The 16,653-nt window shown below is 42.1% G+C and overlaps 1 protein-coding gene across 1 annotated transcript in view; it reads left to right on the forward strand.

Annotated features, from left to right (window-relative positions):
* Positions 1-16,653, forward strand: part of srebf1 (sterol regulatory element binding transcription factor 1) — an 84,339-nt gene that overhangs the window by 20,831 nt on the left and 46,855 nt on the right. Inside the window, exons 5-7 of the mRNA XM_061974329.2 lie at positions 2,973-3,191; positions 7,391-7,505; positions 7,691-7,848. Of these exons, the coding sequence (XP_061830313.1) occupies positions 2,973-3,191; positions 7,391-7,505; positions 7,691-7,848 (492 nt within the window). The remainder of the gene's footprint in view (positions 1-2,972; positions 3,192-7,390; positions 7,506-7,690; positions 7,849-16,653) is intronic.

Below are 16,653 nucleotides of genomic sequence, written 5' to 3' on the forward strand. Positions count from 1 at the left end.
AAAATAATTTCAAACTATTGAAGTTAGCTTACAGAATAAACATATGATTTTTGCTGTAATATTTTTGTTTTGAAAAGTCACTGTGACTGATAGAAAAGTGATGGTTTTAGCAACATTTTAACCTGTCTGAATGCTAATAATCATTTCGCGTCGGGGGGCTTCGCCCCCCTGAACCCCCCTGGACCCTGGCTACTAGGTTTTTCTGATTTCAAAAGGTGGCAGGTATGCAACCACTGTGCCGTGAGATACAATCTGGTGTGCCGTGGGAGATGATCTAATTTCACCTATTTGGGTTCAAAATATTTTTTGCAAACCAGTAATTATAGTCTGCAAATGATGTGTTGTTGTTGAGTGTCGGTGCTGTCTAGAGCTCGGCAGAGTAACCCTGTAATACTCTTCCATATCAGTAGGTGGCAGCCGGTAGCTAATTGCTTTGTAGATGTCGGAAACAGCGGGAGGCAGGGTGCAGGTAAAAAGGTGTCTAATGCTTAAACCAAAAATAAACAAAAGGTGAGTGTCCCTAAGAAAAAGGCATTGAAGCTTAGGGAAGACTATGCAGAAAGAAACTAAAACTGGACTGGCTACAAAGGAGAGGAAAAAAACAGAATGCTGGACGACAGCAAAGACTTACTGTGGAGCAAAGACGGCGTCCACAATGTACATCCAAACATGACATGACAATCAACAATGTCCCCACAAAGAAGGATAAAAACAACTGAAATATTCTTGATTGCTAAAACAAAGTAGATGTGGGAAATATCGCTCAAAGGAAGACATGAAACTGCTACAGGAAAATACCAAAACAAGAGAAAAAGACACCAAAATAGGAGCGCAAGACAAGAAGTAAAACACTACACACAGGAAAACAGCAAAAAAGTCCAAATAAGTCAGGGTGTGATGTGACAGGTGGTGACAGTTCACCTACTTTGAGACAAGAGCTATATTGATGCATGCTTGGTTATGCTTTAAAGTCATATCCAACAATTGCGACAACGACTTTTTACTGTCAACTGAGTTTCGTTTTTTTAATGATTTCTGCTGGTGGTGTGCCTCCGCATTTTTTCAACGCAAAAAATGTGACTTGGCTCAAAAAAGGTTGAAAAACACCGGTCTAGATAACATGTACCGGTAATGGTGGTTCTTTGGTCAAAATGTTGCATAGATTATTAAGTTAAAGTACCAATGATTTGTCACACACACACACTAGGTGTGGCAAAATTGTTCTCTGCATTTGACCCATCACCCTTGATCACCCACTGAGAGATGAGGGGAGCAGTGAGCAGCAGCGGTGGCCGTTATATTTTACAGACCATTTACAGACCATCTTCACGTCGCTTTCTCTTTTATGTTAAAAGAGAAAGTAAGCAGATATTAACAGTAAATGAACAAGTAGATTAATAATCAATTTTCTGCCACTTGTCCTTAATAATGTAAACAAAATAATAGGTGTATAAATGACACAATATGTTACTGCATATGTCAGCAGACTAATTAGGAGTCTTCGTTTGTTTACTTACTACTAAAAGACAAGTTGTCTAGTATGTTCGCTATTTTATTTAAGGACTAAATTGTTCTTCCATTGCAATAAGAAACATATGTCAAATTTTGTTGTTAAAATATACACAATAATGCAATTTTTTGTGGTCCCCTTTATTTAGAAAAGTATTGAAATACATTTTGGTACTGGTACCAAAATATTGGTATTGGGACAACACTAGAAGGGACTTGTAAATACCGTATTTTTCGGATTATAAATCGCAATTTTTTCATAGTTTGGCTGGGGGTGAGACTGTCGATTTTTGAGGAAATGAAAGGATTTTAAGTGCGCCTTATGGTCTGAAAAATACGTTAGTCACTTTTGAGTATTTTTAACTGATTAGAAATTATTATTACTTACTCAGTGGCCTAGTGGTTAGAGTGTCCGCCCTGAGATGGATAGGTTGTGAGTTCAAACCCTGGCTGAGTCATACCAAAGACTATAAAAAGTGGACCCATTACCTCCCTGCTTGGCACTCAGCACCAAGGGTTGGAATTGGGGGTTAAATCATACTTGCCAACCTTGAGACCTCCTATTTCGGGAGGTGGGGGGAGGGGGTGGGCGTGGTCGGGGTGGGACGGGGGCGTTGTTGGGGGCGTGGCTAAAAGGGGAGGAGTATATTTACAGCTCGAATTCACCAAGTCAAGTATTTCATATATATATATATATATATATATATATATATATATATATATATATATATATATATAAGAAATACTTGACGTTCAGTGAATTCTAGCTATATATATATATATATATATTTTTTTTTTAATTATATATATATATATATATATATATATTTTTTTTTTTTATTATATATATATATATATATATATATATATATAATAAATACTTGAATTTCAGTGTTCATTTATTTATATATATACACACACATATGCACTAGATGGCAGTATTGTCCTGTTTAAGAGTGTCACAACATTGCTGTTTACGGCAGACGAACTGCTTTACGGTATACAAAAAAGTGACTGCTGTTGTTGTGTGTTGTTACCACACTGGGAGGACGTTAATGAAACTGCCTAACAATAAACCCACATAAGAAACCAAGAACTCGCCCTCCATCATTCTATAGTTACAACGTGATTGGGCAGATATGCTTTTTTATATTGTGGAGGACCTGAGTCCGCCTGAATTTCGGGAGATTTTCGGGAGAAAATTTGTCCCGGGAGGTTTTCGGGAGAGGCGCTGAATTTCGGGAGTCTCCCGGAAAATCCGGGAGGGTTGGCAAGTATGGGTTAAATCATCAAAAATGATTCCCGGGCGTGGCACCGCTGCTGCTCACTGCTCCCCTCACCTCCCAGGGGGTGAACAAGGGGATGGGTCAAATGCAGAGGACAGATTTCACCACACCTAGTGTGTGTGTGACAATCATTGGTACTTTAACTTAACTTAACTTAATGATGTGTTCTTTTCCCAGGCTTTTGTGAGCGGGGGTACCTTCCTGACGACCCTGCCCGTCATGGTGGATCCTGACAAACTACCCATCAACCGCATCATTACCAACGACAAGAACGCCACCCTCCCACCAAAGGGGGAAAAGCGCACCGCACACAACGCCATCGAGAAGCGATACCGCTCGTCCATCAACGACAAAATTCTGGAACTCAAAGACTTGGTGGCGGGCACTGAGGCTAAGGTGGGTTGTTTTGTAGCAGAAATGATATATGAACATGAAGGGGGGTTTGGTCTTGGGCCTACTCTAATATTAACACTAAATCAGTAATCTTTGTCTTGATTTTAAACACGTTCAATCATCACATCTAACCTACTTACAGTGTACAACCTTGTCAAATGAAATGAAATGATGTCTTAATCACAAAGATTCTTTATTTAACAAATAAACTTTAGGCTTAGGTCAGACTGATTAGAAAAATAAGTACTAACGAAACATGCTGCATATGAAGGGACTAGCATACCTGCCAACTACTCCGGTTTTCCCGTAATTAGTACGGTTTTCATCAACCTATTCCGGGTTACAGTTGCAGTGATAAAAAATACGGTTTTTCATTAATTAAATTTTTTTTTTTTTTTTAAGTTTTATTCACAAAATCGCGTAACAACAATGACAATCGACACTGCTTCCCGTAACTTCCTATCGAGCCATTCCGAATGCCATGCGCGAGGCTATTTATAGCACCGCTGCCAAGCACGAGGCACCAGTTGCCATTGTTTCCAAACGAGCGAACGATCACGGAATCAGCTGGAGAAAAATCGCAAACGAGTCTTAAACCGAAAAGAAAACTGCAGTCATTCCGTGAAGAATATTCAAAAGCCTATCCGGGAATAATTATCCGTTCCAAAAAGGGTGAAAACTACGCGAATTGCACCTTGTGCAGACAAGATTTTTCGATCGGACACGGAGGAATTAGCGATGTAAAAGACCACGTTGGGACAAAAAGAACACAAGTCTAATGCCGTTGCTAGCGATACAAGTGGAAAACTTTCAACGTTTTTCGTCGCCCAAACAGATTCTTTGGATGTGATAAATGCCGAAGTTTTATTTACGGAGGCAATAATTGAGCAAGCAAAAAGGTAATGACACCAATGTTATCTATTGGAATTGTTTAGTACTGTTATACTGTTAAAAGTGTTTATACTATTTATGCTTTCAAGTCCAAGTTGAAGAAATCTTGTTAAATGTTGACAGCATAACTACCAAAATACAGAAGTATGTCCTTAATATTTTTGCAGTGCTATTTCTGTTGAAAAGTTCAAATGATTACATTAGAGATGTGATGTGCCACTTTTCAAGTGTCTGATGGCTTAAATTAATTTTCATTAATTTTTCATATTTTGAATTGTTTTGAAAGGCTTACTAAAAAACTACATTTGAATTGTAATTCCATGCTATTGACAGGACTATTAATTTGAATGAAGTTAGCTTACCATGTTTACAGTATGATAATTGTGATAGAAATGTGAATTTTAGGCACAGAATATTTTTTACAATTGAACAAGGCAGTAGATTATACAAGCTTGGACAGAAAGTTAATAATGACACCAATTTTTTTTTTTAATGGAATTGTTTAGTACTGTTTTACCATTTGTTTACTGTAAAAAGTGTTTATACTGTTTATACTTTCAATTAACAAATTGAAGTCTTGTGAAAGGTTGACAGGATAACTGGCATTAACCGTCAAAATAATTTCAAACTATTGAAGTTAGCTTACAGAATAAACATATGATTTTTGCTGTAATATTTTTGTTTTGAAAAGTCACTGTGACTGATAGAAAAGTGATGGTTTTAGCAACATTTTAACCTGTCTGAATGCTAATAATCATTTTGCGTCGGGGGGCGAAGGAACCCCCCACCAGGACTTTGTCCTGGACCTACCGGGGCCTGCGGCCCTTGGACCCTGGCTACTAGGTTTTTCTGATTTCAAAAGTTGGCAGGTATGGTATAGTACCGCGATACTAATGAATCATATTCGGTACCATACCGCCTCTGAAAAGTACCGGTCCGCCGCACCCTAAGATTTTTTTGTTAAAATAAAGCCAATAATGCAATTTTTTCTGGTCCCCTTTATTTAGAAAAATACCAAAAAGTATCAAAATAATATTGGTATCAGGACACTAGTCACTAAAATATCATGCAAAAGCACATATTCTAACCATATACATACTTAGTATAGTTGAAGACTTACGGTCATTAGAAAACATGACTGCTAGAGATGCGCGGTTTGCGGACACAACCGCGGAGTCCGCGGATTATCCGCGGGTCGGGCGGTTGAAATAAAAAAAAATTAGATTTTATCCGTGGGTCGGGTCGGGCGGTTGATATAAAAAAAAAAAAGATTTTAAATAGATTCAGTTAAACCAATTCGGAAATATATATACATAGTTAAATGTTGTTACCCACATACGAAAAACGAGCAGGCACCTGCAGCATATGCCTCAACAGAAGAAGAAAAAAAAAAAAAGATGGCAACGCCGGCAGCAAACGTGGTACGCGACAAACTAAAAAAGGGAATACTAAAGACCAGGGGGAAAAAAAGGCCAGAAAAGTTCAGCGTGGACTCGTTTTTATGAGGTTGTAAATCAGGATGATAGTAATGCTGGCTACGTGATTTGCAAGAGCTGCGACGCTGTTTATGTCGACGACAGTCACAAAAAAACGGGACATCTAACATGGTGCATCACATTTGTGCAAAACCCCGAATCTCCACAAACACCCTGAGCATGAGCAGTTTCGTCCGCCGTGATCCCAAAAGAGTGCCACAGGATGTTAAAACAAGATAGAACGCAGCTGCCTGCAGCAGTTTGAGTGGCGCGAGCGCGCTTGGAGGTGCGCTCAACGCGGCTCCCAGATGATTGCGCACTGGTGTGCGTCTGGGCCGTGACAGCGTGGCACGTATTGAATGTCTCTGCTGCATTGGATCAGTCTCCTTTCTTTAACAGGCAAAAGCTTTATAACCTCACTAATGCCTTGCATCGTCTATATTAGATATATAACAACGGGCGGGTGGCGGATGGCGGGCGGGTGCGGTTTTGATTAAATGTTAGTTCGGGTGGATGGCGGATGGTTGACGACTTTTGTGATGCGGTTGCGGATGAAATAATTGCCTATCCGCTAGAGATGCGCGGTTTGCGGGCACAACCGCGGAGTCCGCGGATTATCCGCGGATCGGGCGGATGAAATTAAAAAATATTAGATTTTATCCGCGGGTCGGGTCGGGTCGGGCGGTTGAAATAAAAAAAAATTAGATTTTAAATAGATTCAGGCGGGTGGCAGTTAAACCAATTGGGAAATATATATACATAGTTAAATGTTGTTACCCACATACGAAAAACGAGCAGGCACTTGCAGCATATGCCACAACAGAAGAAAAAAAAAAAAAGAGATGGACACTTTTACGGAGCGGAGAAGGGACGCCTCGCCGGGGTCCGGGACCGAGGCCCCTTCCCCCGAGAGGGCCCCACCGGGAGCCGTAGCTGAGGCGATCCGCGAGAAGGGCCCGACGCACGTCCAGGGTCACCACCGCGCCCACCGCACCGACACCCCGCCTCGTCCGCCTTCGCCGCGGCCGGCGTCACGCGCAGCAGGTAAGCAGCTTACCTGCCCGCCACCCCCGTGGCCGGGGACTCGTAACAGGGGTCACTCCGCGCGCTCCGCCCGCGCAGCGTACCTGCCCTCCACCCCTGTTGCCGGGGGCGCGTAACAGGGGTCACGCCGGGCGCAGTGCGCTCACGAAAGGGTTGGGGCTCACCCTGGTTGATATAGACAGCAGGACGGTGGCCATGGAAGTCGGAACCCGCTAAGGAGTGTGTAACAACCCACCTGCCGAATCAACTAGCCCTGAAAATGGATGGCGCTGGAGCGTCGGGCCCTTACCCGGCCGTCGCCGGCAGCGAGACGCGCTTGGAGGTGCGCTCAGCGCGGCTCCCATATGATTGCGCACTGGTGTGCGTCTGGGTTGTGACAGCGTGGCACGCGAATGTCTGTGCTGCATTGGATCAGTCTCCTTTCTTTAACAGGCAAAAGCTTTATAACCTCACTAATGCCTTGCATCGTCTATATTAGATATATAACAACGGGCGGGTGGCGGATGGCGGGCGGGTGCGGTTTTGATTAAATGTTAGTTCGGGTGGATGGCGGATGGTTGACGACTTTTGTGATGCGGTTGCGGATGAAATAATTGCCTATCCGCGCATCTCTAATGACTGCACATCATAATGGCAGCTACACTTTCCATCATAAAGATATAAAAAAAATTATTTGGGAACGCCCGGCGGGCCAGATTGAAAAGCTTAACGGGCCGCATGTGGCCCCCGGGCCTTAATTTGCCCAGGTCTGCACTCGAGTAATGGCTGGTTCTTTTTCTTCTGTGCCCCCAGCTCAATAAGTCAGCAGTGCTGAGGAAAGCCATCGACTACATTCGCTACATTCAGCAATCCAACCAGAAGCTCAAACAAGAGAACATAGCACTGAAAATGGCAGCCCAGAAAAACAGTATGTGCTCGACCTGCCCCTTTTTCTTCTTTTCAAGCTTTGCTGCAATTTATGGAGGATGCCCTTTTTTTATGATGACCTTCAAGTGAACACTTGTAATAATCTCTCCATGAAGGTGCCATTTGAGAATTTGAGGCGTGCTGATTGACTCTTAAACTTCTCATTCTTCCTCGTCTTTTCTGTAGAGTCTCTCAAGGACCTGGTTGCCATGGAGGTGGATGGACCAGCTGACGTGAAGGCGGAGCTACCAACCCCACCGGCCTCTGATGTGGGATCCCCCACTTCCTTCTCACATTGTGGCAGTGACTCCGAACCCGACAGTCCAATGGCGGAGGACACTAAGGTATGGGAGCTCACACGTGACTGCTTTTTATTGACATGGTATTAGTAATGAATGAATTAGCTTAGGCCTGGGCCGATATCTAATTTTGCTTAAACGGTGCATTGACCTACAAATTATTGCAGCTACAGTCGTGGTCAAAAGTTTACATACACTTGTAAAGAACATAATGTCATGGCGGTCTTGAGTTTCCAATCATTTCTACAACTCTTATTTTTTTGTGATAGAGTGCAGTGTTTCCCACAGGGCAGGCATCTATTTGTGGTGGTGTGGTCGGGGGGTGGGGGGTGGCGGCGGCAGCGGCGATGACCAAGAAGAACGCGGAGTTGGAATATAATTACAACACTTTATGTACATATTTATATACAGATTTGAACAATTAGTTATTCACTGAAATATATTTATTAATTGTGGTTCTTACAAAAAATATATCTTATAAAATATAAAAGCTAAAATGTCTCTTAAAGCTCTGCCCCTTTAATTAGTGAGTACTAAATAATTTAACTTTAGCCTACTACTACAACCATATTATTTACCAGCAACATAAAGTGAAACAGAGGCAGAGGTGTATGTTTTGTCGTGGTCCTCTCTATAAGGCACATAAGAATATAAATTAGGACCCTTTTCATGAGAAAAGTGCATTTCTGATCTGACCCTGCTTTATTTTTCAGTGTTTGCTGAGTCTCACCTGTTCCCTCCGCCCTAATTTTTCTACTTGCCCGACTTCTCAAATCTACTTGCCCCAATATTTTTACTTGTCCTGCCTAGGTTTTTTTCTGGCTGTGTAGTGCTCATGGCTTATATCTTACTAAAATCCTTCCCGTTGACTATTTACAACACTACACAGTATTTATTATTATTATTATTATCTATAATTACATTTAAATGGCATTGCATACATGTAAAATTAAATGCTATTTCACATTATTTGACCAGTAGCAGTTACATCCATCTGAACAGGTCAGCCACCTGTTTGAAGCCCGATCACAGTTGAAATCTTGAAATGAAGGGCCTTTAATGGCCAAAACATTAACCCGGACAACATTTTAACAGCTGGTTGGCTCAGATTTTATTCTTTTCATTGCATTCACATGCTGCAGTGGACAGTGGACAATTTAGCTTGAGTATTAATGTAGTATCTGAAGCACCGTCTCCACGTGTGTTTATTGACAACAGGGTTATAACCTGGACACGTTAGCTCGTCGGTATGAAAACAGGTGACTGTTATTACGTGCGTCTGCCCCGGGCCACGAGTCAAACAGCGGCGGTGTTAATGAAGCAGCGTCAGGCTGCTCACCGTCAGTGAAACGCTCGGTGAAATCGCGGATTAACGTTAAATATATGACAAGCCGCGAGCGATGCAGCTATAACCTATCTACCATAACCTATATTACCCTCGTATTTTGGTCCCGTCCGTCCGTCCGTTTTCGTCTTCGACTTCTTCGTCTTCTTCTTCTGGCCCACCAGGTGAATTAAGTTCTATTGGCGGAGTTACAATGCATAGTAGGCTACCGCCACCTACTGCACCGGAGTTGTAACTACAAGCAACATTCACAGACAGAGTCCCATTGCTTTTATGAGCGGTCGAGCGAGTCAAAAGCCGAAAAATCCATTTGTGGCGGACGTAATTCTTTCGTGGCGGGCCGCCACAAATAAATGAATGTGTGGGAAACACTGGAGTGATTGGAGCACATACTTGTTGGTCACAAAAAACATTCATGAAGTTTGGTTGTTTTATGAATTTATTATGGGTCTACTGAAAATGTGAGCAAATGTGCTGGGTCAAAAGTATACATACAGCAATGTTAACATTTGCTTACATGTCCCTTTGCAAGTTTCACTGCAATAAGGCACTTTTGGTAGCCATCCACAAGCTTCTGCTTGAATTTTTGACCACTCCTCTTGACAAAATTGGTGCAGTTTAGCTAAATTTGTTGGTTTTCTGACATGAACTTGTTTCTTCAGCATTGTCCACACAGAACTTTGGGAAGGTCATTCTAAAACCTTCATTCTAGCCTGATTTAGCCATTCCTTTACCACTTTTGACGTGTGTTTGGGGTCATTGTCCTGTTGGAACACCCAACTGCGCCCAAGACCTAACCTCCGGGCTGATGATTTTAGCTTGTCCTGAAGAATTTGGAGGTAATTCTCCTTTTTCATTGTCCCATTTACTCTCTGTAAAGCTCCAAATCCATTGGCAGCAAAACAGGCCCAAAGCATAATACTACCACCACCATGCCCGACGGTTGGAATTGGTGTTCCTGGGATTTTAAAGAAAGCCTGTTTTCCTTTCAGATGACTGTAAAAGCAGAAATGAATATATATCTATCTCAGATTATATCTTCTAACTGTAACAACCCCAGAGTTCTGTTTAAAACTATTAACACTGTCATTGATGCTCCCAAATCTGCTGGTTTTGATGCTTCTTTTGAATTCTGTGAAAATTGTCTCCATTTTTTCACTGACAAAATTGTGTCAACTAGAGCCAGTCTATCTCAGCCTTCATATGACCCTTTTGTTCCCCTGCATTTCTCTTCTGTTTTCCATCAGTTTGAGCTGGTGTCCTTTTCTTTTTTAAGTGACACAGTTAGTCATATGAAGCCCTCTGGTTCTCCTGCAGATGCCCTCCCACCTCGCCTGTTTAAGGAGGTACTTGCTACTATTGGATCAAGTGTCCTTAACATTATCAATAGTAGCCTCTCTTCTGGAATAGTTCCAGTAGAGTTTAAACATGCAATGGTACGACCTCTACTTAAAAAACTCAGCCTCGACCCCTCTCTCCTCTCTAACTTCAGACCTATCTCTAATCTTCCATACATTTCCAAAATATTAGAGAAGGTTGTCTACAGTCAGTTGTTGCCCTTCTTAGAGGATAATGGTATCACTGAGCTGTTCCAGTCCGGTTTTAAAGCCCTCCACAGCACAGAGTCAGCGCTTCTAAAAGTTTTTAACGATATCCTCCTGTCCACTGATTCTGGTAAATATGTTGTCCTGGTGCTTTTAGATCTGTCTGCTGCGTTCGACACCGTCGACCACGCCACCTTAATCACTCGTCTTGAGAACTGTGTGGGCATTAAGGGCGCCGCCCTCAACTGGTTCCGGTCGTACCTAACCGACAGGAGTTTTTGTGTAAAAGTAGACAGTTTTATGTCGTCCACAGCTCCTTTACCACATGGAGTCCCCCAGGGCTCAATCCTTGCCCCAATTTTATTTGCGCTTTACCTTCTCCCCCTTGGTTCTATTTTTAGGAAGTACAGTATTGCATTTCATTTTTATGCCGATGATTGCCAGATTTATTTTCCCATGGCACAAAATAACGCGGTTCAACGTCTTATTGACTGCCTGCACAACATCAAAGTCTGGCTTTCAGCTAACTTCCTGAGCCTAAATGAAGATAAAACAGAAGTTATGTTGTTCGGTCTAAGTCGCTCTCCCTCCCCCAACGTTGACCTCGGCACTCTGACCCCGTATCTCAGCGACTCTGTCACAAACCTGGGGGTAAAGTTTGACTCAGATTTTAAATTCGAAAAACAAATCAGCAGCGTCGTTCAAAAAAGCTTTTATCAATTACGCCAAATAGCGAAAGTGAAACCGCTTCTATCAAGACATGATCTTGAGAAATTAATCCACGCTTTTATCTCGACTCGTCTTGATTATTGTAATGCCCTGTATGTAGGCATTAGCCAGGCCTCCCTCGCCCGCCTGCAGCTCGTGCAGAACTCTGCTGCTCGTCTGCTAACACAGACCCGCAGACGTGAGCACATCACCCCTATTTTAGCGTCCCTTCACTGGCTCCCTGTGCGTTACCGAATACATTTTAAACTCCTTTTATTTGTTTTTAAATGTCTAAACAACCTCGCGCCAACCTATCTCTCCGACCTCCTTCAGCCTTACTGCCCCACCCGATCCTTAAGATCAGCCGATCAGCTGCTGTTGACGGTCCCTGACACAAGGCTGAAGCTTAGAGGTGACAGAGCTTTCGCCGTTGCTGCTCCCAAGCTCTGGAACGACCTACCCCTGAGTGTTAGACAAGCCTCCTCTCTTCCTGTTTTTTAAATCTCTCTTAAAAACATACTTTTATTCCATGGCTTTTAACACTGAGTGATATCCATCCTGCAATGGCGCCCCATAATACACCTGCTGTGATCCTGTTTTTATGTTTTTATGTTTTTATTAATTCTATTTTAATTATTTATTTTTTATCGTGTTCTGTTTGTGTTGTGTTGTGTTTGCTCGGTACTCGTTTTATCTTTTAACCTGCTCATTGTACAGCACTTTGGCTATCCCTGTGGTAAATTTTAAATGTGCTCTATAAATAAAGTTGATTTGATTTGATTTGATTTGATTAAAGGCCTCACACTGTCTCCTCCAAACATATTGCTGGGTATTGTGGCCAAACAGCTCAATTCCTACCGTCAAGCATGGTGGTGGTAGTATTATGCTCTGGGCCTGTTTTGCTGCCAATGGAACTGGTGCTTTACAGAGAGTAAATGGGACAATGAAAAAGGAGGATTACCTCCAAATTCTTCAGGACAAGCTAAAATCATCAGCCCGGAGGTTGGGTCTTGGGCGCAGTTGGGTGTTCCAACAGAACAATGACCCCAAACACACCTCAAAAGTGGTAAAGGAATGGCTAAATCAGGCTAGAATTAATGTTTTGGATTGGCCATAAAAGTGTTTGATTGTGAGGCATTAAAAGCCACAAAATGCAACGGGTCCATCAGACCCACAAACGCTGGCTGAGTAGCAACAATATGAACATTACACAAGGGTTTTAACTAGGTCACATCAAAGTGCATCAGGTTTATTTTAGCAACATTTTAACATCTGAAGACGAGTAGGAAGAAGCAGAGCTTATTTGGTCCTATTCGTTCCTAGAGTCTCAGCAGTTACTGATATTCTGTTAACTCGTACCAAATGACCATTGTATTACAGAGCAAAATAAGGACAATAATGTGTAATAGTAGTTTTTAGATAGCTTCAATCAATCAATGTTTATTTATATAGCCCTAAATCACGAGTGTCTCAAAGGGCTGCACAAGCCACAACGACATCCTCGCCTCAGATCCCACATCAGGGCAAGGAAAAACTCAACCCAATGGGAAAATAAGAAACCTTGGAGAGGACCGCAGATGTGGGGACCCCCCCTAGGGCGGTCGGTGCAATGGACGTCGAGTGGATCTAGCATAATATTGTGAGAGTCCAGTCCATAGTGGATCTAACATAATAGTGAGAGTCCAGTCCATAGTGGATCTAACATCATAGTGAGAGTCCAGTCCATAGTGGATCTAACATAATAGTGAGAGTCCAGTCCATAGTGGATCTAACATAATAGTCTGAGAGTCCAGTCCATAGTGGATCTAACATAATATTGTGAGAGTCCAGTCCATAGTGGATCTAACATAATAGTGAGAGTCCAGTCCATAGTGGATCTAACATAATAGTCTGAGAGTCCAGTCCATAGTGGATCTAACATAATAGAGTCCAGTCCATAGTGGATCTAACATAATAGTGTGAGAGTCCAGTCCATAGTGGATCTGACATAATAGTGAGAGTCCAGTCCATAGTGGATCTAACATAATTGTGAGAGTCCAGTCCATAGTGGATCTAACATAATAGTGAGAGTCCAGTCCATAGTGGATCTAACATAATAGTGTGAGAGTCCAGTCCATAGTGGATCTAACATAATAGTGAGAGTCCAGTCCATAGTGGATCTGACATAATAGTGAGAGTCCAGTCCATAGTGGATCTAACATAATAGTGTGAGTCCAGTCCATAGTGGATCTAACATCATAGTGAGAGTCCAGTCCATAGTGAATCTAACATAATAGTGAGAGTCCAGTCCATAGTGGATCTGACATAATAGTGAGAGTCCAGTCCATAGTGGATCTAACATAATAGTGAGAGTCCAGTCCATAGTGGATCTAACATAATAGTGAGAGTCCAGTCCATAGTGGATCTAACATAATAGTGTGAGAGTCCAGTCCATAGTGGATCTAACATAATAGTGTGAGAGTCCAGTCCATGGTGGATCTAACATAATAGTGAGAGTCCAGTCCATAGTGGATCTAACATAATAGTGAGAGTCCAGTCCATAGTGGATCTAACATCATAGTGAGAGTCCAGTCCATAGTGGATCTAACATAATAGTGAGAGTCCAGTCCATAGTGGATCTAACATAATAGTGAGAGTCCAGTCCATAGTGGATCTAACATCATAGTGAGAGTCCAGTCCATAGTGGATCTAACATCATAGTGAGAGTCCAGTCCATAGTGGATCTAACATCATAGTGAGAGTCCAGTCCATAGTGGATCTAACATAATAGTGAGAGTCCAGTCCATGGTGGATCTAACATAATAGTGAGAGTCCAGTCCATAGTGGATCTAACATAATAGTGAGAGTCCAGTCCATAGTGGATCTAACATAATAGTGAGAGTCCAGTCCATAGTGGATCTAACATAATAGTGAGAGTCCAGTCCATAGTGGATCTAACATCATAGTGAGAGTCCAGTCCATAGTGGATCTAACATAATAGTGAGAGTCCAGTCCATTGTGGATCTGACATAATAGTGAGAGTCCAGTCCATAGTGGATCTAACATCATAGTGAGAGTCCAGTCCATAGTGGATCTAACATCATAGTGAGAGTCCAGTCCATAGTGGATCTAACATAATAGTGAGAGTCCAGTCCATAGTGGATCTGACATAATAGTGAGAGTCCAGTCCATAGTGGATCTAACATCATAGTGAGAGTCCAGTCCATAGTGGATCTAACATAATAGTGAGAGTCCAGTCCATAGTGGATCTAACATAATAGTGAGAGTCCAGTCCATAGTGGATCTGACATAATAGTGAGAGTCCAGTCCATAGTGGATCTAACATCATAGTGAGAGTCCAGTCCATAGTGGATCTAACATCATAGTGAGAGTCCAGTCCATAGTGGATCTAACATAATAGTGAGAGTCCAGTCCATAGTGGATCTGACATAATAGTGAGAGTCCAGTCCATAGTGGATCTAACATCATAGTGAGAGTCCAGTCCATAGTGGATCTAACATAATAGTGAGAGTCCAGTCCATAGTGGATCTAACATAATAGTGAGAGTCCAGTCCATAGTGGATCTGACATAATAGTGAGAGTCCGGTCCATAGTGGATCTAACATAATAGTGAGAGTCCAGTCCATAGTGGATCTAACATAATAGTGAGAGTCCAGTCCATAGTGGATCTGACATAATAGTGAGAGTCCAGTCCATAGTGGATCTAATATAATAGTGAGAGTCCAGTCCATAGGGGATCTAACATAATAGTGAGAGTCCAGTCCATAGTGGATCTAACATAATTGTGAGAGTCCAGTCCATAGTGGATCTAACATAATAGTGAGAGTCCAGTCCGTAGTGGATCTAACATAATTGTGAGAGTCCAGTCCATAGTGGATCTAACATCATAGTGAGAGTCCAGTCCATAGTGGATCTAACATCATAGTGAGAGTCCAGTCCATAGTGGATCTAACATAATAGTGAGAGTCCAGTCCATAGTGGATCTAACATAATAGTGAGAGTCCAGTCCATAGTGGATCTAACATAATAGTGAGAGTCCAGTCCATAGTGGATCCAACATAATAGTGAGAGTCCAGTCCATAGTGGATCTAACATCATAGTGAGAGTCCAGTCCATAGTGGATCTAACATCATAGTGAGAGTCCAGTCCATAGTGGATCTAACATCATAGTGAGAGTCCAGTCCATAGTGGATCTAACATAATTGTGAGAGTCCAGTCCATAGTGGATCTAACATCATAGTGAGAGTCCAGTCCATAGTGGATCTAACATCATAGTGAGAGTCCAGTCCATAGTGGATCTAACATCATAGTGAGAGTCCAGTCCATAGTGGATCTAACATCATAGTGAGAGTCCAGTCCATAGTGGATCTAACATCATAGTGAGAGTCCAGTCCATAGTGGATCTAACATAATAGTGAGAGTCCAGTCCATAGTGGATCTAACATACCGGTAATAGTGAGAGTCCAGTCCATAGTGGGTCTAACATAATAGTGTGAGAGTTTAGTCCATAGTGGATCTAACATAATAGTGAGAGTCCAGTCCATAGTGGATCTGACATAATAGTGAGAGTCCAGTCCATAGTGGATCTAACATAATAGTGAGAGTCCAGTCCATAGTGGATCTAACATAATAGTGAGAGTCCAGTCCATAGTGGATCTAACATCATAGTGAGAGTCCAGTCCATAGTGGATCTAACATAATAGTGAGAGTCCAGTCCATAGTGGATCTAACATAATAGTGTGAGAGTCCAGTCCATAGTGGATCTGACATAATAGTGAGAGTCCAGTCCATAGTGGATCTAACATAATAGTGAGAGTCCAGTCCATAGTGGATCTAACATAATAGTGAGAGTCCAGTCCATTGTGGATCTAACATAATTGTGAGAGTCCAGTCCATAGTGGATCTAACATAATAGTGAGAGTCCAGTCCATAGTGGATCTAACATAATAGTGAGAGTCCAGTCCATAGTGGATCTAACATAATAGTGTGAGAGTCCAGTCCATAGTGGATCTAACATCATAGTGAGAGTCCAGTCCATAGTGGATCTAGCATAATATTGTGAGAGTCCAGTCCATAGTGGATCTAACATAATAGTGAGAGTCCAGTCCATAGTGGATCTAACATAATTGTGAGAGTCCAGTCCATAGTGGATCTAACATAATAGTGAGAGTCCAGTCCATAGTGGATCTAACATAATAGTGAGAGTCCAGTCCATAGTGGATCTAACATCATAGTGAGAGTCCAGTCCATAGT

The sequence above is a fragment of the Nerophis lumbriciformis genome, linkage group LG22 (genome assembly GCF_033978685.3).
Source record: "Nerophis lumbriciformis linkage group LG22, RoL_Nlum_v2.1, whole genome shotgun sequence".
In the NCBI taxonomy this organism is placed as follows: Eukaryota; Metazoa; Chordata; class Actinopteri; order Syngnathiformes; family Syngnathidae; genus Nerophis; species Nerophis lumbriciformis.